The 25,945-nt window shown below is 40.0% G+C and overlaps 1 protein-coding gene and 1 long non-coding RNA gene across 2 annotated transcripts; both read right to left on the reverse strand.

Moving 5' to 3' along the window:
• Positions 1 to 3,095: 3,095 nt before the first annotated feature.
• On the reverse strand, positions 3,096 to 16,981 carry LOC140135190 (uncharacterized). Its single transcript, XR_011856484.1, has 3 exons — positions 16,734 to 16,981; positions 5,562 to 5,657; positions 3,096 to 3,688 (listed from the first exon to the last, which is right to left on the reverse strand). It is a non-coding gene; the product is annotated as an uncharacterized lncRNA (long non-coding RNA).
• Positions 16,982 to 21,135: 4,154 nt separating this feature from the next.
• LOC140065719 (heat shock protein 30C-like) lies at positions 21,136 to 22,406 on the reverse strand. Its single transcript, XM_072113292.1, has one exon. It carries the CDS (start codon positions 22,313 to 22,315, stop codon positions 21,740 to 21,742), a length of 576 nt encoding a protein of 191 aa, XP_071969393.1. The 5' UTR covers positions 22,316 to 22,406; the 3' UTR covers positions 21,136 to 21,739.
• Between the last annotated feature and the right edge of the window lie 3,539 nt (positions 22,407 to 25,945).

Here is a 25,945-nt window from a genome sequence, read left to right on the forward strand (position 1 = left end):
TATGTAAAATATTAATTGCCATTCCGGTCGACACACCTACGGCCTTTGTTACTTCACACACTTTCTTTTGTTGATAAGCGAGTATCATGTTGTGCACTTTTAAAATGATTTCCTCGGTAACCACATCTGCCGGGCATCCTGGTCGCTTCTCATCAAAAACGGATGTCCGCCCATGTTTAAATTTGTTGAACCAATCTCTAACTGTGGTCATAGATGGCAAAGTGTCCCCATAAACAGCATCCAACTTTGCTTTTATCTCCTCGCATTTTTTCCCATTCAAAAACAAAAAGCGAATTACCAAACGATACTGCTATTTTTCCATCTTAGCGAAAATCTGCAATTTGTTTTGCCGTCGTTTGACAGATGGCAGCACACGATGATAACACCAACTCCCCTCAGGAACACCCACGTATTATAGCTTTTATTGTAATGTTAAATGTTTAACGTTAAAGTACAGTAAATTACCAACATACAGAGGTCCTTTTGTAACTATGGGTTGTCAGTAACTCGGGTCTTAAGTAGGGGGCCGGCTGTATAGGCATTGCATTCTGCATAAACATATACACTCACCGGCCACTTTATTAGGTACACCTGTCCAACTGCTCGTTAACACTTAATTTCTAATCAGCCAATCACATGGCGGCAACTCAGTGCATTTAGGCATGTAGACATGCTCAAGACAATCTCCTGCAGTTCAAACCGAGCATCAGTATGCGGAAGAAAGGTGATTTGAGTGCCTTTGAACGTGGCATGGTTGTTGGTGCCAGAAGGGCTGGTCTAAGTATTTCAGAAACTGCTGATCTACTGGGATTTTCACGCACAACCATCTCTAGGGTTTAAAGAGAATGGTCCGAAAAAGAAAAAACATCCAGTGAGCGGCAGTTCTGTGGGCGGAAATGCCTTGTTGATGCCAGAGGTCAGAGGAGAATGGGCAGACTGGTTTGAGCTGATAGAAAGGCAACAGTGACTCAAATCGCCACCCATTACAACCAAGGTAGGCAGAAGAGCATCTCTGAACGCACAGTACGTCGAACTTTGAGGCAGATGGGCTACAGCAGCAGAAGACCACACCGGGTGCCACTCCTTTCAGCTAAGAACAGGAAACTGAGGCTACAATTTGCACAAGCTCATCGAAATTGGACAGTAGAAGATTGGAAAAACGTTGCCTGGTCTGATGAGTCTCGATTTCTGCTGCGACATTCGGATGGTAGGGTCAGAATTTGGCGTCAACAACATGAAAGCATGGATCCATCCTGCCTTGTATCAACGGTTCAGGCTGGTGGTGGTGGTGTCATGGTGTGGGGAATATTTTCTTGGCACTCTTTGGGCCCCTTGGTACCAATTGAGCATCGTTGCAACGCCACAGCCTACCTGAGTATTGTTGCTGACCATGTCCATCCCTTTATGACCACAATGTACCCAACATCTGATGGCTACTTTCAGCAGGATAATGCGCCATGTCATAAAGCTGGAATCATCTCAGACTGGTTTCTTGAACATGACAATGAGTTCACTGTACTCAAATGGCCTCCACAGTCACCAGATCTCACTCCAATAGAGCATCTTTGGGATGTGGTGGAACGGGAGATTCGCATAATGGATGTGCAGCCGACAAATCTGCGGCAACTGTGTGATGCCATCATGTCAATATGGACCAAAATCTCTGAGGAATGCTTCCAGCACCTTGTTGAATCTATGCCACGAAAAATTGAGGCAGTTCTGAAGGCAAAAGGGGGTCCAACCCGTTACTAGCATGGTGTACCTAATAAAGTGGCCAGTGAGTGTACATTGGCATAAACTATTCAACATTTATGGACATGTCCCTCTTGTCCATTCACATGATTTCTGTACATATATACTTACTTTGAACCATCACATGATGTCTTACGTGTACACACCCTTCACACGCCCATTTCAAACCATCACATGACTTTTTCTACACACGCCCCTAATGTGATTGTGGTTTTCGTTGGCGTCCTCTCCATTTAAATGTTTCAATTTGTATTGTATGTAAGGTATGACTAAGGACGACAATTTGGTTCTGTCTGAAACGCGTTACCACATACTATTCTTTCTCTCAGTGATGTCACTTTTTAAAAAAAATGGATTAAATATTTTTACTTTGACGGTGCAGATTTTCTTATGCTTTTTCAACTAATGCACCTTGGACCCAGACCAAGCGCTCCGTATATCCAGCACAGCTGAACACTATAGGACAAAAGGATGAGCACCGTTTTTTTATTTTTATGGCCAATAACATACAAACTTCGTACAACCCCTTTAAAGTGGGAGTGGATACAAAAAAATTACCAAAATGGAATTCAATCTTCTCTGTTTTCCACAATGAAATTCCCATTCACTTAAATAGAAGCTTTTGTTACAGCTGGACTATTGGCTATGTTCTTATTCTGGTACAGTGCCTGTCCAAATCAGGTAGAGCTTATTCACAAAATGTTTTTTTTTCCTATGTGTTTTTCAGCATATCTGTGTTCCAGTTAAAAAAAGTTAGACTGTCCTATTTTTCAGGTTTGCAGAACACAGATGAAAGAGGTCTATGGGTTGTCAAAAGAACAAACAGAAAAAACTGATGTTCGCATATGAATAAAAACAGATGTGAATCAAAATAGGAAACAAAAAGGATCTATTTTAAATTTACTTGCGATGGAGATACCTACAGATTTCTATGTGTTTCCTTTCAGATTTCCATGCACGATTTTGATCAGTTTTTACAGCATTTTGCATGTGGGTAAAAAGCTGATGAATGTAGTCTATGTTGTTGATGCCACATAAATAAACATTCAATATAATTGGTCATTGTCTGATGGGAATTCTACGCATCACAAACTCTTGAGGGACATGTGTGTGAAAAACGCTCATGTGAAATGGCCCTTTATTGGTGGGGGGCAACAAGTTGGGGGAAGATATATAGCCATATGCTCCTGGTTAGCAGAACAAAAAGTGCTTTAGAACTTTGATTTCGATCCGTGACCTGTCAGATGGATTATCTAGATCGCAAGGAGCAGGACTTTATAAATACATTACCAAACATTAAGATAATAATTTACAGTACATGTAGATCAAAAGTGACGATTGCATTCAACAGGCAAAATATAATTCTTTTATTGATCAATTTTAATTTTTTGCTTTAGAATGTGCAGTTCCAACAGTGCACAGGCCATCAGGAATACTGATAGAAAGAACGTCCACTTGGCCTGAGTACCTTGTAAGTATACATACAAGTATAGTTGAACAACACAGAACCACAATGAGGATCCGGTAAATTGGCTGTTATTTTTCAATTTTTTTGGCTATTTTCTTTCATGTTCTGATGTTGGTAATATTTTCTGTTGAACTTTTTTTGTATTTTTCTCCTAATGCTGCATCTGCAAACAATCATACATATAAGAAATAAGATAAATTCTAAACATATACAGTTTCATGGTGGTCTGCGTTCCGAGGTTTTTGGCGGCTTTGTCCGAGTTTGCGTATGGCCCATTGACAGGAGGAGCTGTACAAGGTAGATTAACACAGGAGACCACCGTCTGGGGCACAATTACACAGTGCGGCATCACATGGAGCAAAGCTCTCCCATCTGTCCTTCCCAAGAGAATGGTCGGATTTAAAGGGAACAGAATGATGGGGAAGTGTAGGACTCAGGACACACAGTAACTCTCAGAAAAAAACGAACCTGAGGGATTAAGAAAAAATAAAATTAGTTTCTTTTTAAATGTTTGTTAATGTGTTCTAGATAAAAGACACGGAACAAGCAGGGAATGCTGGGAGCTATTATTTCTACTGCCATGGGTCTGTGTCTTATATATCTCCCTATGTGCAATTTTTATTCTTTTATGATCAGAGTCAGTTCCAGCACATGGATTAGGCAAGGCCACCAACCTCTGCCGGAGTCATTCACTACTGCTGTAGCAGGGGGCCTGCACAGAGGTGTACCTTTCAACCATTCCGGATCCCGCCAGGCAGTGCCAGATTTCCGGCTCTGTCCTGGCCGGCGGGAGGTATATCCCACAACGTCAACTCTATTGGGGACCAACAGATGATATGATAATGTCATCTGCCTACCAGCTTTAGTGCTGCAGAGCATAAGCAGGGGATAGCTGCTGTGGGGCGAAAGGGAAAGGTTAGTAACTCTGTTTTTATTTATTTCTTTTTTTATGAAGCCACAACAGGGGGAGCTGCTGGGAAGGGGGTTAACATGATTGGGCTCTTTTGGGGGGACAATATCGGGGGGAACAGAATCTGAGGGGGGGTGAGGGTTACCAAGAGGAAAGCAAATACTGTGTGGAGATGGAATAAGCGTTGGGGCAAAAGGCAAGGAATTTTTTAAAGCGTGCATAGCACTTGCATCTTAAGTCCCTCTTTCTGCACTACAAAAATGTTTAGGTATACAGATAGGGGCCCAGCAGAACCCTTAATGGCTGAAAACTCTATCTGCCTTCTCTTGACAGCAGAGGTGAAGAGGTTGAGCGTATAGAATATAATCTAGGGAATACCTACCTGACTGCATGCAGGGCACAGTTTTGGGTTTAGCAGAGCCCTTGTATGCAGCCAGCCACTTACTCGCAGATGTTATCTGTTGGCTCTATAGTGACCCTGCTTCAAAGCAGCTTCATTTATGTTGTAATTTGGGGTGTCTGGTAAGTTATCCATAGTCTTGATTTGGTGTTCTGGAAAGTCAGTCACTTTCTGATGCACCCTTCCATCGCCGCCAGCAAAGTACGTGTGCCGCCATATTGGCTTTGATCGTCGTTCTCCGTCATCGTGGAATAACTATTGGTCTCCATGAGGGCCTTGGGTCTATGTAAGACCAGAGGCTGTATGTTATCTGGCCTCATGAATAGTAAAATGCCCATATACTGCCATACTGTAGTTATCAATCAGACAACCTAGGGTTAAAGTACCCTAGGGAGTCTGAAAATAGTAAAAAAAGATTTTTAAAAAACCCCCCAAAACCCCTAAAAATTCTAATTACCCCCCTTTTTCTAGAACTGATAAAAAAATAAATAAACGTGTTAGGTATTGATGGGTCCACAAATGTTCTATAACAGTATAATAACAGTTAATCTACTGCAGAAATACGTGTACGAAACACGATTTTTAACCATTTTGCAACATATAATAATTTTTATAAAAGTGATGAAAAGGCTGTAAAGTCCTCAAAATGGTAGGAATGAAAACGTCATTTCGCAAAAATGGCATGTCCCGCATCTCCATACACTGAAGTACGAAAAAGTTATTAGCGCCAGAAGATGGCGAAATGAAGATTTTTTTTGTATAGATGGTTTGAAATTTTTTAAATGTATTAAAACACATAAAAACCTACATAAATTTACTATCCTCGTGATTGTACAGGAAACTTGTCATTCGGGAGCACAATGAAGGCCGTAAAAACCCATCCCACAAAAGTATGGCGTAAATGCAGGTTTTCAGCAATGTCACTGCATTTGGAATTTTTTCCCCTCTTCCCAGTACACGGCATGGAATATAAAATACAGTCTTCATGTGTAAGTTACACCTTTGCTCATGGTCTCATAGCCTCCTCTTACCTCGCCATACATTAGATTTGCAGTCCCAGAGATTTCATACATTCTTTATAGGCTTGAATTAGATCCTGGCAGCTTTCTTCACCTTTCTCGGCTGCACTGCAGTAACAAGGACACAATCATCAAGTTAACATCACAATTCTCTCTGTACATGACGTTTATCTATTCTCACATTCAGTGGCCAAAGAGGTCACGTGGTAAATCACTGGTATCATTGCAGGAAAAAACGGGTAACAGCAGCCCAGAGTATCCACTAATATCCCTTCAAACAAACAAGTGGCCAAAGATGCCACATAAATCTTCAGAGGAGACAACCCATAAATGGCATCAGTTGTCAGCCATAAAACTCTGTAGCACAGGCATTACATAACAGATGGCCCCATGCCTTTGAGATGTGCTCTAGCTACCTATCTAGTGGGGAGGGGGTTACATGCTGTGTGGTTACTTCTCTACTGGGGGTAGGCATGTGCTGTGGCTACCTATTTACTGGGGGGCATGTGCTGTGGCTACATATCTAGTGGGGGGCACGTGCTGTGTGGTTACTTCTTTACTGGGGGGGGGGAGGCATGTGCTGTGGCTACCTATCTACTGGGGTAAGGCATGTACTGGGCTATATACAGTATATACTGTATATGCATTGTTAATGCATTTTTCACTTTATGTTATATGAACACACCCTTTATTAATGAATAAGTGGGTGCTGTATGTAGTCAGTTCGGGGGGTGCAGTATATATAATAAATTTGCGATGCTGTACTTGATATAATTTATTCCAGGGAACTATATATAGGAGAAAGAATTTATGAAGCATGTACATGTGATGTGACTTCATTTTATAAGATGGAAACTAAAGTGTGAGGGAAGGGCAAATATCTTGTCAGTCAGGGGCCCCTAAATTCCTAGTGTGACTCCACTAGGATTCCAGAAGGTACAGAAGCTTTGAGCAATCCAGAATTTTACTTCAGGCTGAAAGATTTTCAATGTTATATCGCCATCTTGTGGCACAATGCTTCAAAATCACCCTGAAACTGGTTTCCATTTTATTAGTTGGATCTGTGGTATTTCCTAGTATCCATCTCTACTTGTACAAACTAGAATGACATTTTTTTACTCCTTTTTCATTTAGATCTGAACTTAGAATTCTACAGTCTGCTTAGAGAGACAAAGGGCAAATTTATTAATTTGTGACGCTAGGTCTGTTATCTGTTGATCGACTTTAGTGGTTTTGCACTTTAATTTTACATTGTGGCATATAGTATTAATGTATTTAGCATACTGTGAGAAGAAAACATTACACACAACATTCAAGAAGTTGACAGACATGCTTTTTGGTCTAAATGTGCAACAAATACAATGTGGGGGCCCCAAAATAAAACTATTTGATGACCAGTCACAGTCAGCAAGAGGCTCCCTTTAGTATGGTAAAAAAATCTGTAATATGGGAAAATTTTATAGGAGATAGATAGATGATAGTCATCACGGTGGCTTAGTGGTTAGCATTACAGCCTTGCAGCGCTGTGATCCTGGGTTCAGGTTGCAGGTCAAAATCTGCAAAGAGTTTGTATGTTCTCCTCGTGTTTGTGTGGGTTTCCTCCAGGTCATCCAGTTTCCTCCCACACTCCAAAACATGCTGGTAGGTTGAATAGATTGTGAGCCCCATTGGGGACAGGGACTGATCTAGCAAGCTCTGTGCAGCGCTGCTGTGTCTATGTGCGCTATATAAATAAAGAATTATTCATTATAATTATTATGATAGAAGAGAAATAGGAAAGATAATAGAGATTTCTAGATGCAGAACTAGAAAGTAGATGATATATATACAGAAGATATGAAAGATAAATACAGTAGAAGAGAAATAGAAGATTGATTAATAAATAGAGAAAAAATGAGATGTATAAATGGTCAGATTATAGGAGATAGATAACTAGACAGATAGATATATAGACAGGAGATGGATGATAGATTTATAGACAGGAGATAGGTGATAAGCATCTTCACCAGGGCATTCCTCCAAGGGGTATTAACCCTTTCACCGCCCGGCATTTCTGTATATTTTGTTGCGTTATTGGCCAGAGCAATTTTTACAATTTTGACATTCACCATAAAACCAAAAAATTACTGCTAATAGTAAACTGCAACAAACCACATATTTTCTGAATGCAGACACTTGCCCCATTTTCAAAATTGTATTAAAGAGTTTATAGACATAGGCACCTTCATCCAATTTTCATTCAAACTGAAACATTTTATAAAAAATACTTAAAATTTGACTTTGATGGAAAAAACTGTGCTCCATACAGAAAATATTTACCTTCACATCTCCAAAATGTAATAGATGGACATGTGTTCACTAATGCCTCATATTGATATGTTCCCATGAATAAATCATCATAATATCACTAAAACCGAAATAACTAAATATCTGATTTTCAGCTAGAAGACAGCCACAACCTGCAAAATATTGCAATAAAACAGATGAAAAACCCCTAAAACCTATATATTTTTGAAAGTAGACAACCAGGCGATGCATTTGCCTTAACAGTTGACAGCCAGGACCACCCTCATGTAACTTTGTGACAAACACAAATTATTAAACAAAAAGTGCATTGAAAATGCCTTGATAATGTAGGTTTTTACATAAAACTCACATCAAAGCAGAGGTTTACGCACAAATAGTGATTTAAAAATAATAACACAAAATGAGCAGATTTACATATACCACAATACACAACATCAAGAATTTACACTCCCAAAAATTCAAAAATAAAAACCATGACATGCTATCCATAAATGTGTTTAAAAATATATTACACACAAAATAAAAATCTCCTATTCTGTCAAAATCAATTTTTTTCCAGAAATCACCATGTTAACAAGAATAACTTTTTAATTCATACACACTACCGCCTTCATGCAACTTTGCGGCAAACAGCAATAAAATACAAAAATTTCATGAAAATTCAAAATTTTCTCTAAAATATGTACAAATCCAGAATACTAAAAACAGCAAGATGTGAGGAGATCATACATACCACACGTGTATATTCACCAAAATATGCAGCAGAGGGAATGTTAAATCCACAGGGGACTGCACTGCGCTTCACACAGATATATTATTGTTTGCTCCCTTACACAATGGTAACCCAAATAAATATATATATATCCATAAAGCCCTCTAGTGAGATAATAAAAGTCACGTTTAGATATGCGCCAATGTATTAGCCGAAAAATAACAGAACCCTCCGCGCTTCATAAGAATTTAAGTGAGAGCGTTATAACATAGGATGCATAAATAATGGAGGATGGTGGGAAATAAAAACTTTATTCAGGAACGTGTGTGTGTTTTTGGTGTTACATATAGCTTTATGGACAAGTTCTGGGTTGCGGTGTTAATATGTAGTGACATTAGGCAAAGAGAATTGAATGTTCATCGTATCAGTCAATTTTCGAAAGAAAAAAAAAAAACAAATAAAAGGCAATAAGAGAGCATGTGTGTTCTTGAGAGGGTTAAAAACATGAACATTAGTTGATATTTCTTCCTTATCAAAATGTAGTAACATATAAAATGAATATTTCCATTATCTGTGAGGTGCAACAGCTCCTGTGTGCAGCATTATCAGAATTCTCCCTGCAGCCTGATGGCTAAGAATCTGGAGGGGGGCTACACTTCAGGGGGCTTTATCTCTGGCTCTGTGACACAGAGAACCTCACTTCTTTCTTCCTATGAAAGAGGAGAATGTTTCCAAGTGTCAGGAAAACAGAGATATTAACTGTTAAAGTGCAGTCGAGAGTGATTATTGAAACCCTCACATTAACCCCTTTACGCCGAAGCCATCTTTCACCTTCCTGACACGGCCCATTTTTTCAAATTTGTCCTGTGACACTATAAGTGGTTATAACTTCGGAATGCATATACATATCCAAGTGATTTTGAAATTGTTTTGTCCTGACACTTAGTACTTCATGTTAGTTGAAAAATTTTGCTGGCATGTTTTTCTTTTATACGAGTTGGCGTGTAAGGGGTTAATGAACGCGATCGGAGGAAACTCCGATCGTGGGTGCTAGGGACGGGTGCCAACTGTAACATACAGCTGGCACCCGATGCTTCTGGTACCGGCTCCGATCACTACTAAGGTAACCTCAAGTCCAAAAAATCCCCCAAACTAGCCACATGTTTTCAGACTTAAGATAAATGACAGCCAAGGTCTGTTTGCTGCTCAATTCACTTCAAGTAGATGGGGCTAAGCGACAATACCAAGCATAGCCACGTAGAATGTAAGGCGGTGTAATTGGAAGCAACCATAATGCTTGTGCAGGCAATGCAGCAAAACATTAGATAACAGCAACCCTGCAGAATTTTGAATGCAGCTCTGGATATGCCTACGATAATCATGTATCCTAGCATTAGAAAATAGGATTCTGAATGCAGATTTGGATGTGACTATATAAGACCTGATGCCTGATACTTAAGATCAATACAGATACAAGATACAAAGCAGCGTAAATTTACGATTTATCAGAACTCTGTGAATGGACATTTTTATAGGTGCTCAGTTATGCGACTCTAACATGAGACCCATCCCGGAATCCAGATACGTCTTTAAAAGCATTCTTGGCGTCATACCCCAAGGCCTAACTGAGCTTTTCATTTCCTGCTCGGCTTACAAAGAGCAAGGACATGCAGTAGGTCATTGAGCAGTGGCACAAGCACGTAAAGACGCAATTACATCTGCAAGACACATGGGTCTGTCCTGTAGATTTCATGGCACATCAGTGAATGAATTCTGGGACCTTTACAGTCCTGGTTATAGGGTTCTCTCATTACTAGTTCTGCTACTAACAAGTTTTAATTGGCTGGAGAAAGAGAAGATCTAATTTGTATTAAACTCGCATTGTGTGCTTGTCGGAATGTCCGGCCCAAATGCTCAGAAACCAGAATTGAACTAACATGTTGAATTCAGTTCTGGTCTCTGGGCATTTGGGCTGGACATTTTGGCGAGCATAAGTTGGATGTGAGATAGTCACATCAGACGCGCTTGTGGGTTATAGGGGCTCCATGTGTATGTCAGACAGATAAGTAAATATGGAGAGACTTGTCACTATAGATAAGGTTACTGTGCCTGTAGGCAGAGGATAGTGATAGAAGTAAATGGCTGGTCTTCTAAGGTGTTGTGTGTTTTCTATATTCTGCTTTCTAATATACTTTGTGTTTCCATCCTGCGTGGTGTGTAGGCTACAGATGGCTACATAGGGGATGTATGTAAATAAAATTGTGTAATGAAACATTCTTTAACTGTATATTGTAAAGATCTCTGCTAGCTGGCAGTGAATAGATACATTTTGCTTTCTATCTAAGGGATCAAAATTAATAGAAAATTGAAACTGGCTGCTTCTTCTGTTCACTCACTAGCTACACCTTGTAAACCCTTGTTGGAAATCATTTTGATTAAACCATGGTTCAGATACTAAACATGAAGCTGGGGTTAAAATACCTCAATCTGCACTTCATGTACTGGGGACAGAACTTGACGCGCCACATTATTCCTGCATAACTGCACACTGGCTATCCTGCCCTCTTTATCTGTAGCTAATGAGGCCCAGGCTGACTCAGCGATCCCCTCTGCATTACACTGGCTATGGGTAGGGAGTGTCAGCACCCCAGGGTTGTGCTGTCAGATAAACAGCCAGCACCCTGTCAGCCTGCATCAGCAGCCATGCATGTGGACAGCTTCTGGGTGCCAAGTAATTGCCTACATCATGAGCTCAGTAATATCCCCCACACTTTACCTAAACTGAATGAACGGTGCACATAAGTTTGCTTTGTCATTTTTTTGCTTGGAGGAAGAATTTTACTAACATATGCAAGACCTAACATGGTGGGTGCAAAAGTTTTACCTTTGCAAAGTCCACAAAGTAGTGATTAAATAATGTATAAAGCTATAACGTGCCCAGAGTCACTAGTGCCATACATAGTCTAAATTACATACTGACATACAGCATATCATACAGTGCTCTTGTAATGCATTGTCAACAGGAGGGGGGCCACATTGTACATAAATAATGCCCCCAAGATTACAATCATATAGTAAAAATTCAGTCTCTACTGCTACTCCAAAGGTGAAAACAAATAATGATGTTTATTCAATAGTTAAATGGATAATAAAAGCAATGAGTGATGTCAATTATTCTCACCATGGATATAATGTAATATATTCCACCACAGAAGTGTGGCTTAGCACATATATTAAACAATGCTGACAAATATTTATATTTTTTAATTTATATTGATGCTAGTTGTCTGGGCAGCACTGTGGCTTAGTGGTTAGCATTACAGCCTTGCAGCACTGGGGGCATGTGTTCATGTCCCAGGGTCAACATCTGCAAAGATTTTTCACATATACAGTTAGTGACAGGTTCCCATAGAGCCTTTTTCACTAACTGACACCCTTTTTTTTACCTCAAAATTGTTTTTTTATTTAATATTCCCTGACCTCAGGGAACACTTGTCCTGCTCAGACGGCCTCTCCCATCTATTCCTCCCCATGTCCTATGCCTCTTTCCAGCATGCAGCAGAAATGTCATGTGACAAGGGTGACATCATCACAGGTCCTCTAGCCACCTAACATTATCAAACTGTACACCTTGGATATATCTGATCACATGAAATCACAGTAGCCTCCATGGACTTCTACTCCTCCCCATCCTGCATAGAGGCTGCTGTGATTTCATGTGAACAGATACATGGGGTAGACGTTGCAGATATAACATGTTGAATGATGTCATTCTGGTCACATGACTTTAGTGCCCCACAGCGCTCTCTCTCAATGTGCCACACAGCAGAATATCATAGCACTCAGACCTGTTAAGCAGGATCAAGGAGGCAGGGCAATGCAAGTAAATTTTAATATGCATGGAAAGAAACCATTTAGGGATAAGTATAATGCTTTCTAAACAGTCCTTATTTTGGGAGGGTTCATTTGTGAGTTCAGACCATTATGCTAGTCAGATCCCATGGACAGAACACAGTAGCAGCAAAATGGAAATCACCGGACCTGTCCTTAACAGTGGTCAAAAACAGGATTAACATATTGATGCTATTTGAGAGCATAGAGGCGACCAGAACAGACACCTATGCACTATTCGAAGGAATATGGGCACCTTGGATTACCTCGCAGAGATCTCCCACTCAAAGAGAGTGAAGGTGAAGGGGACCTCCCCCATCTTTAATTACAACGGATCTCTATAATTACTAGAACAATACTAATATTAACACACATTACCCACCCTCCCCTTATTTTCTTGAACATTCCCTTTGTATACTTATACTTATAATATTCCCCCTGCGAGGGGTCTCTGTTCAGCCTTTTTGATTGTAAGGTACTTTCTTGTTTTCTCATTGGATTAAACTTTGTTGAAACTAAACAGAACTTTAAAAAATAACTAATGTGATTGGTTGCCCTATCTGCTTCTAGTTTTTCGTTGACAGGTTAAAAATCTACCATAGCTCTAAATATTACCCCTGTGCAGTAAGTACATAATACGACTATATAGAGACCAAGTGGTATTACCAAACACGGCCTAAACCACATCAAAACCAGCATGGAAATATCATGGTTAGCAGATGCCAGAGAAACTTTTTTCTGTATATTATGCCAACCACAATGCATACAGTATTTCTGTGGTATGTGCCTAGCAGTGCCCGGTTGCTGTGTAGGAAGGCCATGTAATTCCGTGATCACTGTAACCATGGCAATAGGCCAACCGAAATGTGGGTCAGTCGCAGATCTGGCTTTCTGCACTGGCAGAATCTGACATTGCGTTTATAATAAGGTTGCTTGTGGATGGCAGAATATGATTAAAGGCTGTAGTAACAGATGTCCAGGAGGAGACCAACCTGACACTTTTATGGTCACTGATATTTATCACTGAAATCATTTAGTTTGTGGCCCTCCTGCTATACATGATGATGCTATAGGCAAGTAGTGGCTCCCCATGCAGAGTGGCAAATGGACCCGAGAGCCTACGGCATATACTATATTGAGAACCCTTCAGATTTAGTTTTTTTTTGAACTGGCATGATTATTCTCAAGGCTTTGCTGTAGTTTGTTACAAATATAAAGCTACATTCACACAATGTATGCCTGACGTACCGTAGTACAGCGGGCATACATCTGCGCCGGGGAGAGCGCCGCTCACCCCGCCCCTCTCCATAGAATAACATAGGGCCCTACAGCGTATTCCGTTGAAAGATAGGACATGTCCTACCTTTCTACGGGCTACGGAACAGTATGGTACATTGCCACACGTGTGCTGCACCGTACCGCTCCCGTACGGCACCGTGGGGCCATTGCAGTGTATGGGGGACGTATATATGCTGGATATACGTTGGCCGTATATACGTCCCCCATACGTTCGTGTCAATGTAGCCTAAGGTTAGGTAAAAATCTGAATCTTGAGTATAAGATAATAGAGGCTTGTGTTGCTGCTATTTTTATTTCATACAGGAATCACTAAAGTAATACATAGAAAGGAATCATCAACTTTAGGAGCAGGACCAGGTCAAGATGGGTTTTTAGCCTCTAGTGGGGGCAGAGATGGACAACTGAAACGCTGAAGCTTTGAAACATTCAGTCCATTAGAAAGTTGCAGCACATTTGATGATAGCAGAATGGGGTATTATTAACATCGGACTGATGAACCCGTCGCAAAACTGCACATTGTCAGATGACTGGTTTAGACTTTGACAGCAAGTGGCTGAAGCGGCCATTGCACCTGCAGTTTATGATAACAGGAGGTCATTGACCTAAGTGATAATAGATAGATGTGCGCACATGAGTGTATAAATGTGAGTAAGAGTGTATGCAAGTACAGGCGGTCCCCTACTTAAGGACTCCCGACTTATAGACAACCCATAGTTACAGACAGACCCTACTGACCTCTGGTGAAGCTCTCTAGATGCTTTACTATAGTCCCAGATTGCAATAATCAGCTGTAAAGTTTTATTGATAATCCTTGGTCCCATTACAGCAAAAAATGTTTAAACTCCAATTGTCACTGGGGCCAAAATTTTTTTTGTCTTGATCTACAATTTTAAAATATACAGTTTCGACTTACATACAAATTCAACTTAAGAACAAACCTCTGGAACCTATCTTGTACGTAACCCGGGGACTGCCTGTGAACAAGTAATATGTATATTTTTTAAAGGAGGAGGGAAGACCCCATTCAGAAGTCTGCTATGGGGTCCTGCCTCTTCTAGTTACTCCCCAACATTCTGAGGACAACACTTTCGATTTTCTTGCTTTGTAAATCACCACTTTCTAATCTATCTATCTGTATACTGTATATATCACTCTAGCTGCGCTCTAGCTGTGCACTGCGAAGTTTCAGATGGGGGAAGTTAGAGGCTCCATAAATATAACTGCTGTGTGGGTCATTTCATGATACTTATATTACTTCTTTAACTCTAGCGGCGAGAACCAGTCATATATATCTCTGGAAGTGTGACAGCAGGAAGGAGAACCTTCACACAGCATGTACGGTATCTAACAAAAGTTACTGCACCCCTGACATTTTCTCAGCGTTTTACACAATAATGTCTGTGTGCTGACTTATTTTGGGGGTACTGAAATTTACACCATTATTCAAGCAGTACTATTATACATTGTATTAGGGTTAAATGAAACAATATAAAATATTACCAAAAATGTGAGGTGTGTATTCACTTTTGAGAGATGCCCTATTCATCTACTGTGAACATATTAAATGAGTAACTCTACATTTTTGCTGCTAGGACCCAGGGGTATAATTTGAGGGGGGACATAGGGGTCAGTTGATTCAGGAGACAGTAGCCTATAAAGACCAGCACTATAGACTATATAAACCACATAGACTGTGGGTGGGAGGTTGGTAGCCATTTTATATTGGGTCCTAGTAATTACAAGTTATGTCTCGGGCAGGACATAATGGGAGATGTAATTTCTCTTGAGCCCAAGAGTCACAGGTTACAGATCACTGATGTATATGATATAAAGGAAAATACCCTTTAGGAATATTTCAGACTGCAGCCTACTGGTGAGACATTACTGGGTGCACAGGGAACAGGAGACGGTGGATAGGACCTGTATATCTTTAATAGTAAGGATCATTTGCAGAGGGCATATTAGGTTTTATGTCAATCAACAATAACGCTGTCATAGTTGTCCATGAGACTGTACATGAACTGTCACTTTTCTCATATTTTGTGATGTGGCTTCATACATTACATAATCCCAGATATACAGGCATATCCCTCCATCTGTATTCCATATAAAATAAAATAGAAATTGTAATCATATGCCCTCTTCTAGGGGTCCTCATCTCATACAACCAACATTCAAGGTTGTGTTTGAATATCTATAAGAAATGATTTTTGATAACACATTAATCTAGATTATGTTAGAAAGCTACAGCTGTATCACTATATACCGGTATTCAGAATAATCTAGAACTGGGACATGATAGATCTGCCATTTTACAGGAGCAGTTATTTTATGTTAACTATCTATCTGTCTATCTATCATCTACATCTATCTATCTATCTATCTATCTATCTATCTATCTATCTATCTATCTATCTATCTATCTATCTATCTATCTATCTATCTATCTATCTATCTATCTATTATATAGACGTGACTAATCCATATATTCTTAACTTTCATTAAATAATAAATCCAGATAAGGTTATATACTCAAATCTCAAAATTGTCATAAAGAAATAACAGGAATTTGTAGTAAAGGACACTCAGGGCAAGGCACATTTGGACAAACGCACAATAATGTATCTGCAAATTAAACAAAATGTTGTTTTCCTCATCAGTTTGTTTCAACATTATGCAACGTCTACAGGTTAGAGTATCTGACTGTGGATTAGGCCTTGTAAGAATTTTATTTCAATATGAGTCTACAGTATGTGATGTCAGACTAAATTCTTGGCACTATTACCACCTATCAATTGGCTGGGTCATTTTATAATATTCAGTGACATTATATTCTACTGTATGATATGAGATAGTACAATATGCTGTAATTTGTTATGACAATACATAATATCACAGAATAAAATATATTGGTATAGAATATAATATAGGGTCCGATAACTCTTCCATTTCTCCGTCACATTAGGGTCACTTACCATTTTTCCATTGCAGCTTTTAGCTCAGTACAGGGGTTCTCTGCAGGCGTTGTGTTGACCTCCCCTACGGTCGGCGCAGATTCTTCGGCTGGAGCGTCGGACATATTGGCGGCTGGATCTTTCAGTGAGCAGAGGTGAGAATGCTTGAAACACGGTTGTACTTTTAGGAGCTCTGTATATGCGTGACTAGGCTAACTCCCCCCCTTCGATCCCTATCTATGTCTGGTAGGCAGTGGACTGAGAGAATTTTGTCACACTGACAGGAGGTAGAGCAAGGCCAGCCCATCAGCAGGGAGGGGTGATAAGAGGACATAGGTCTAGGAGAAGAGCTGGCATCCTACTAACTTTCGTGTTGTTAATTTACAAAACTGAAAACAAGTAAAATTTGCACTTAAAAACTTACCACAGTGAATTTGATATTGTTTTTTCATGACAGGTTGTACTTTATGTTAGTGAATTTGATATTGTTTTTTCATGACAGGTTGTACTTTATGTTAGCCATAAATTTTGGTTCATATGTTTTGCATTATTTATTAAATTGTCAAAATGTAGTGCAGTAACTGTATGTCATGTTGCGCTATGAGATTAACCCTTCAAGGACCTTGCTCTTTTTGGTTTTTTCATTTTTATTTTACACTCCCCACAATCAAAAATCTAGAACTTTTTTTTTTTTTACACAGCTCTGTGGGGCTTGTTTTCGGGAAAAAAAATTCAAAATGCAGTAAAATTGGTGAAAGAACACATTTGCAGTGTTTTCTTTTGGGCTTGGAATTTACGGCTTTCACTGTATGCCCCAAATTACAAGTCTACTTCATTCTTTGGGTCGGTGTGATCATGGGGACACCAAATTTGTATCGGTTTTATAATGTTTTCATACATTTCCAAAAATTAAAAACTTAAAAAAATTTTTTTTTGCCATCTTCTGGCGCTAATAACCTTTTTATACTTTACTATCCAGAGCTGTGGATGGTATCTTATTTTGCAACTTTTGATTAAGCTTTCAATGCTACAATTTTTAGGACTGTATGACCTTTTGATCACTTTTTATAAATTTTTTAATATTTTTCAAAATGGCAAATAAGTGCCATTTTTTGACTCTGGGCGATATTTTTCGTTATGGGGTTAAATGCTGTGAAAAATGGTATTATATTTGAATTTTTAGGTTTTTTTTATTCTAATTTTTTTTTTACTTTTACTATTTTTCAGACTCCTTAGGGTACTTTAACCCTCGGTTGTCCGATTGATCCTACCATATACTACCATACTACTGTATGGCAGTATATGGGGATTTTCCTCTTCATTCATTACAATGTGCTAATCGCACATTGTAATCAATGGATTGAAGAGAGAAAGCCTAAGGCTGTCATGGCAATGGAGCGCTGCCATCTTTTTGAAGCCGCCGGCAGCTTTGCTGGCACCGATCGCGGGTGTTACCGGTAAGTCTTTGCTGCGATATGCAGCAAAGACTTGCCGGCTATGGAGAGTACTCAGCCTGTGAGCCCTCCCCATGCACCCGCAGCCGACCTGTGATGTGCCATTACATCACGGGTCGCGAAAGGGTTAAAGGGAACCTGTCAGCAGAAATTGACTTAATAAACCACTTCTATTATGTTTTCAAGCAGAGACACACCATGCAGATCATGTTTATTTCATGCCTCAATGTAATTTGAAATCAAATGTAAATTAGTATTATAAAGTCATGGAGGTGAAGAGTTTAGCACTGAAGACAAGCTCTCTTTACCTCAGAATGCCCCCTTGCTGTAATTGACGCTCCTGCATCCAGGGATATCATAATCAGCTCTCCTGAAGTCTGGTGAATGACGTCAATTGCAGCAGCCTCCATGACTTTAAACCCTCGTTTGTTTTACGACCCAGCAAGGCTAGGATGTAAACCTTAAGAAGTCATAATCAATATGGCTGACATTGTACCACTCTGCTATAGTTATTATTAGTATAGTTATTATTCTCTCGACTGTACCACCAAAACATTATCAGTGTATATTATAAGTGACTCATTATAAATAGTATCAATATGGCATGCCAAATACTAAAGATGGCGCCTGTGCCTCTATTTCCTCCTGTTGTAAGATCTCACTGCTGTTCAGAATATAGATTTGATTTTGAAGTGGATGATCACTTTAAAAAGTGAAGCTGTAATGTCTGTTTTTGTCGGTACATGTACCCACTGATTTGTGTGCTGTATATTAACGGGATTCTGTCATCAGATTTTACTCCCCTAAACTACTAGCAATCCCAGTACGATATGAAATTTCCTTTCCACAATTCAATTTTTGATGTTAAATCTCATCGATTTACCTATAAAAAAAAAAATCACCTCCAAAGTCATATGCAAATGAGCAGAAAAGAGTAGTTTTTTTGCCAGAAATAAGTCACACTGAGAGGGGAACTGTGACTTCAGATGCTAATGTCAAATTCCTGGATTTTTCTTTCACTGCTTTTATCTTTGTTTTTGTAGTTCACAGAATCCTGATGTTGATGAAACCTGAGATTCTCATCCATAGCAATGGTTCTAGGCTCTAAAGAGCCCAATATATAGGCATCTGAAGTGATGCTCCCCCATCAGCCTTTCATTGTGACATTTTTTTCATCTCATTTGCATGTGACTTTAGAGTTGATTTATATAGATAAGGGGGAAGAGAGTTTAACACTGAATTCAAGCTTTCCCTGCCTTAAAATGCGGCCTCCACAGTAATTATGTTCCTGTGTCCAGGGGCACATGATGTCAATCACATGGGAGGAGGTGTTCAGTGTTAAACTCTCCACCTCCCACTGATCGCAGGTGCTAACCTCTTCTTTGCAGCTGGCAAAGTTGCCAGCGGCACTTAAAAAGTGGCGGCGCATGGGCACCGCCATGTTTCCTCTGATCGTCGATCCCCCGAACGTCCTAAGGGGGCGGTGATCGGTTGCCATGACAGCCTCGAGTCTTCGTCAAACCCGAGGTTGCATGGTTTCAGGAGACTAGTTACAATGAGCCAGTGGCTCATTGTAACGAATTACATGCAAACACTCCATTTACTGCAATACAGAAGTATTGCATTATATGGTAGGAATGATCTGACCATCTAGGGCAGTGGTGGTGAACCTATGGCACGGGTGCCAGAGGTGGCACTCGGAGCCCTCTTTTTGGGCACCGCGGCCATCAATATAGCACTCTACATAGAACTCAAAGAATCATCCTGCAGTCCCAGGCGACTCAATAAATGCTGCTCTCAGTGATATTTTAAAGCAACACATTCTTGATTGCTTGGGACTGCAGGAGCTCCTCTAGGCTTCTTTCTGTTCAGGGAGACGATAGCGAGATGCTACAACATTAGTCCAAATTTGCCCTTCTTCTTTTAACAGTTTTGTTGTCTTCTAGAGGCCGATATGATTAAAAGTTGTGGTAGAACAGGTAGCAATAAATTACTACTTAAATTGCCGTGCTGGCACTTTGCAATAAATAAGTGTGTTTTGGCTGTAGTTTGGGCACCCGGTCTCTAAAAGGTTTGCCATCACTGATCTAGGATTAATGTACCCTAGAGGGTCTAAGAAATTGTGAAAAAAAAGAAAAAAAAAGTTTAAAAAATGTAAAACAATTAATAAAATATTAAATACTCGAATCACCTCTTTCCCTAGAACTGATATAAAACATAATAAACAGTAAGAATCACAAACACATCAGGTATCGCCGCGTCCCAAAATGCCCGATCTATCAAAATATAAAAACGGTTATAACCAACAGTGACCTCCGAAACGGGAAATGGCGCCCAAATGTCCAAAATGCGACTTTTAGACCTTTTTACATGACATAAAAAAGGTAATGAAAAGTGATCAAAATGTCGCACAGACCTCCACATGGTAGCAATGAAAACGTTGGCTCATTTCGCAAAAAATGATATATCACACAGCTCTGTACACCAGAGTATGAAAAAGTTATTAGCGTCAGAAGATGGCAAGAATGTTTTTCCCTTTTTCGTACACATTCGTTTAATTTTTGAAAATGTATTAAAACGCAATAAAACCTGTATAAATTTGGTATCACCGCGATCATACCAAACCAAAGAATAAAGTGGAGGTGTTATTTGGAGTGCAGAGTGAAAAAAACTGAGCCCACAAGAACGTGACGCACATGCGGTTTTAAATTTTTTTTTCCACATTTAGAATTTTTTTCCTGCTTCCCAGTACACCACATGTTATAATAAATAACATCACGGGAAAGTAAAATTCATTACGCACAAAATAAGCCCTCACACAGCTCTGTACACGTAAAAATGAAAAAGTTATGGATTTTTGCGTTATTATCACCCTCTACTGGCTTAATACAGAACAACAGCCCAAGCTTTTGTAGACACTTTTTGGTAGCAAAAGCAAAAGCAAATAAACATGAAACCACAAAACTTCATAAATTTAATGTATTTGTTTATATTTATTTGTGTATAGTAATAGTTTTTAAACATCATATCTTTAGTACAGACTGTATTCATAAAACTTTATATTTGTCAAATGTCATTGTAACTGGCACCACAAAGTACATGAACAACAGAAAAAACAATACCCTAAATGTACAGATAATACAGATTAATGTACACAATAGACTGCAGTTCAGTATGGAAGTTACATTTCTTCCAAAATTGGACTGTAAAATATAGGGGGCACATTATGCGCTATTTGTAGTTGCATGTGTATCTAAAACTTACGTATACCTGCACTGATTTACCTTTACACTTTTTTACCTTTTTAAAAGTCTTAGCAGAACAATGTGGGGAAACTCTTAGGTGAAGTGTAGCAAGTGTCACTGTTTCTCCTGTTCTGTGATGGTGGATATAATGGAAACAGTACGACGAACCATAATGATTTCACCACCCTTCTTCATGGATACCTATATAACAAATTATAATTCCATAATGTTCAGATAGATTAGTCGTTATGCAAGTCCTGTGCACTGGAGAAGTAACCTTTTAGAGTGATATATTGTTGACCTCAGATGCAGTGGGTTGACTTAACAGTCAGCGACCCAAGGCTCGTCCCATTTGGATGGGAACAAGTCTTTCCCGTGCAGCTGGCAGTGCCAGGCATTGAGTCTCAATGTGGAGCTGCCCATCATTCGACAAGGAACACAGCACGTCCTCAGGATGCACATCATCTGGAAGTTCAGTTTCTCTCCTGAAGTCACGGAATTCATGGTGGCAGCCGCCATTCTCAGTCTCCGTCTTTATGTCACGCTTTCCAGACACAATGAGTTTCCTGCCTTCTGTTTTCACAATCAGTTCTTCAGGAGAAAAAGGACTCACGTCTAAGGTCATCTCAAACTTCTCCTTTCTTGGTTGAACTAAAGAAGGAGAGTTATTCACAGCTGATACAGAGTATCTGTTCGAGGCCGGACTCCTTCGCATATCTACGTCCAGTGGTGGCAAAGCCTGAGATAACTGTGGGAGCTGGTGAAGCCTTCTTTCGAGCTCACTCCTCATGTTCATCATCTCTTCATCTAGCTGCCTGGCAAGGAGATCAACGTCTGGTTCTGGTGCCTGAGTAGGATTTCTGTAAGGGCTGTATGAGTATCTCATTTGTCTGTAAGGATACATCTTGTCTTCCCTGGATTTGGCTGGTGGAAAGATGTCCTGGTTTCTATTGTGTAGTTTGTTAGTACTGACGATGTCCCTTCTTCTGTGTCTTATATATCCACTCATCAGTGTCTTAATTAATAAGTGTAAGAGGAAGGAATGATAGGTCCTTCATGAATAATTTAAGACTTATGGTTATGTCATTGCCTAGATTACATAGACTAGGGTGTGTTCTCTGGAACATTGCAGTACTTACTATATTCTTGAGAACACTGAGAACTCACATGAACTTCCACTGGTACTTGCCACAACTATTCTTCTTGAATCTTTATGGCCTCCTGTCCTCCAGCCTCCTCCTGTGGCCTCTTGTCCTCAAGCCTCCTCCTGTGACACCCTGTCCTTCAAGCCTTCTCCTGTGGCCTCCTGTCCTCCAGCCTCCTACTGTGGCCCCCGTCTTCTAGCCTCCTCCTGTTACCCATGTCCTTTAGCCTCCTCCTGTGTCACCCTGTCCTGTTGCCTCCTTCGGTGGCCTCCTGTTCTCCAGCCTCCTCATGTGCCCTCCTGTCCTTCAGCCTCCTTCTGTGGCCTCCTTTCCTCCAGCCTCCTTTCTGTAGACTCCTATCCCCTGGTATTAAACAAAAAAAACCCTCTGTTTCTTTTCTTCACTTGTAGCAGTCACTTTCTCTTTTCCCAGCCTCTTACTGACTCGGGAAGGGACAGGGCCACCTCAAATGCACATAGCATTTCATGTGGAAACACAACATTCACTGTTCACCCAGTGGAGCTCTACTCTCAGAATAGACACAGTCCAAATACATTACAACTTATTTAATAACAATTTAAAGGTCCATAGAAAATGAGGATGAGACAAACTGAGCTGGGACCATCAGTTTCTATAAGCCAAATTGTAATTACATCAATTGGATGCCTCATTGGCACACACCTATTGATAATTTTGGTGCATTGGCCTCGGACTCAAGCACGTAAATGTGTGCTGTTTCCTGGCCACGATTCCTTATTTGTGGCCTGTCTGTCATGTCCGCCGTGTGAGCGCCACTCACAGGCTAGAGACTGCCTGAGCTGGAAATGGGGGCGGCAGGAGAAGACCTAAATGGGGATATGTGCTAGCCCTCCCCATTCATGCTGTTCCTGTCAACATGTCCCCTTTATATGTTTGTATGCAAGATGCCTTGAATCCAGAAAATAAAATGTAGCAGGCTTATAATTGCAGCAATTGTAACCAATTTCCCCACAAAAAGGAGACCATGGTCAGAAATTTGTGCATTCTTGGCACACACAGTGATTTCTGGTGCAGAATACAGTGGCTTAACTTACACATGGATCTCAGGATCTTAGGATCGGCAGTAGGACAGAGTGCCGAGGATCGGACTATGCTGGGAATTTTACTTCTATATCAGTGACTGTTGTCCGATGTCTTCTGCTACAGTAATTTATTCTCTGGGTGTTACTACCTAGTTCCAGGGACTGACATGCACAAGGATCTAAATATATCGATGAGGCTAAAGTGTGGGAAATACATGATATCATTCTAATTATCATGTGATATAATGCCTATAATTAGCTGATAATATATGTATATCCATGAACTCATTGCATTAGATGTTTTCTTAGATCAGAACTTAATCTGAGCACTTGCATAAATTCTCTTGTTGCCAAAACAACTGCCCAATCAGGTCTGTACAGTGGGATTTATTGTTCCCTGTTTTCAGCTATTTTTCAATGGGGAGATAACAAACAAAATTTGCCCCATCCCATACTCCTTGCCTCTGTACCAGTGTTTTTCTGCACTGCAAACCCAGGGGTTGTTGTGATAATAATATAGATGATCTATCCACTGGATCATGAATATCAGATTACTGAGGATCCAACACTTGGGACCCTCAATGATTAGCTGACACAGGCCTTTTGTAGGAGCTAAGCAGAAATTTCCAGTTCTTAGCACTATACAGGGAATATAGGTGGACTTCCATCTATTATAATTTCAGCACCAAGAAGCTGATGGTATCAGTTTAGGGGGTTCTCAAGAGTCATAACCCCATTATTCTGATATTGACCTGGTAATTTGGAATGCACATGTTGGTGAATATTTGAGTGCAGGCCTGGCACCCCATCTATGCAAATCCTGGACCAGACACTTCATCTATACAGGCTATAAATGAGACTCCCCATCAGGGGCGTAACTACAGGGTTACCGGCCATAGCAGCTGCTATGGGGCCTGCAGTGTCAGGGGACCCTGGCATCTGGGTCCCCAGCTCAGATAAGAATTTTAGGGGTAGTGTGTATGTAAGGCTACATGCACATGACCATGTGCTCACCCAGGCCAGATCCCAGGTACACGGACGGGTGCAGGAGAGAGGAGCGTTCCTCATCCCTGCATAGAAAGCCGAGTGGTCATGCTCACAATCTGGCAAAAGATAGGACATCCTTTTTGCCGCATTGCCACCTACTCAGGTCCCAACCCAGTGTAACACACTGTGATCCGGTGCTGTAGATCTCTATTTTGGGCGCAATCTGGTGATGCTAGAGTCATGTTTGATGCTAGAGCAGATGACCGGTTGTATAGAACTACCTTCTGGGAACACTTAACAATTTGACTCCCCTTTTGCCAGGATTTTTATGGACTTTCCAGGACAGTTATCTGTGAAAATCAATTCTTCAATTAAATTGGCATTTTAGTAATATATGATTAACAGAGACCCTTTATAATATATACATATGTTATAATAGAACGGAAAACCTAATATTCTGTACATGGATCTCTGGGTTTCCCATAGTATAAAAGCTAGGTATACAATAGCTATAAGAACATGTGTATAGCCACAGTCTCTTGGCTCCCTGCAAGTAGGGAGGTCTACAGCCATACATAATTTAGGGCTATATTATTTTTAGGCAGTGATTGAAAGGCTTTTTCACCTATAACAAATGTATTATCATCCACTGTGTATATTTCCTGTGCAACGAATGGTTATTAATATCCACCTGTGATCACCTTTCTAATCTTATCTTGTAATTATACCTAATCTCAGCTGCTTTCCTTTCATGTAACTGAGGATGATGGGTGTGCCAGGCTACTTCTTGCACAATTTGAATCCCACAAGAACACAGTTCACATAGATAGCGCCATAGGGGTTTATTTATCATTGGTTTTTCTAGTCTTTTTTTTTTTTTTGCGTAAAAAGTCTCAAAGTAGTCACATTGAGGTTTTTTAAGACTTTTCAATGCTAAAAAGTCTCACAGGGCTATTTATACCTCTTTATTAATCTATTGTCTATGTGCTGGGACTTTTTAGGTATTTTGAGGCTTTTTGAAAAATATCCCACACAGAAAATAGACCATAAGATCATTTATTAAAGTGCCAAAGCCACTCTAATGAATCTGATGGGCAGCAGAGCTCCAAAAATAGACAAAGAACTATCCCAAGGAGCCGTTTAATGATAAATAACCCCCATAGACTGGTTTGACACTGAGCAATAACACAGCAGATATAATGAAGATTATACTATAAGCATAATGAAAGCAATTCTACAATGCTAGCAGTGTTATGTCCACCAATTAAGAAATTATGATGCTAATTCAAAACAAAATTATTTACTGACAGTTTTGTGTTAATAGTACATGAAACTTGTCAC

The sequence above is a fragment of the Engystomops pustulosus genome, chromosome 6 (genome assembly GCF_040894005.1).
Source record: "Engystomops pustulosus chromosome 6, aEngPut4.maternal, whole genome shotgun sequence".
Taxonomy (NCBI): domain Eukaryota; kingdom Metazoa; phylum Chordata; class Amphibia; order Anura; family Leptodactylidae; genus Engystomops; species Engystomops pustulosus.

What these genes read in the sequence shown, in the direction of transcription:
- LOC140065719 (XM_072113292.1), bottom strand. Translation starts at nt 22,315, where the DNA reads ATGTATCCTTACAGACAAATGAGATACTCATACAGCCCTTACAGAAAT.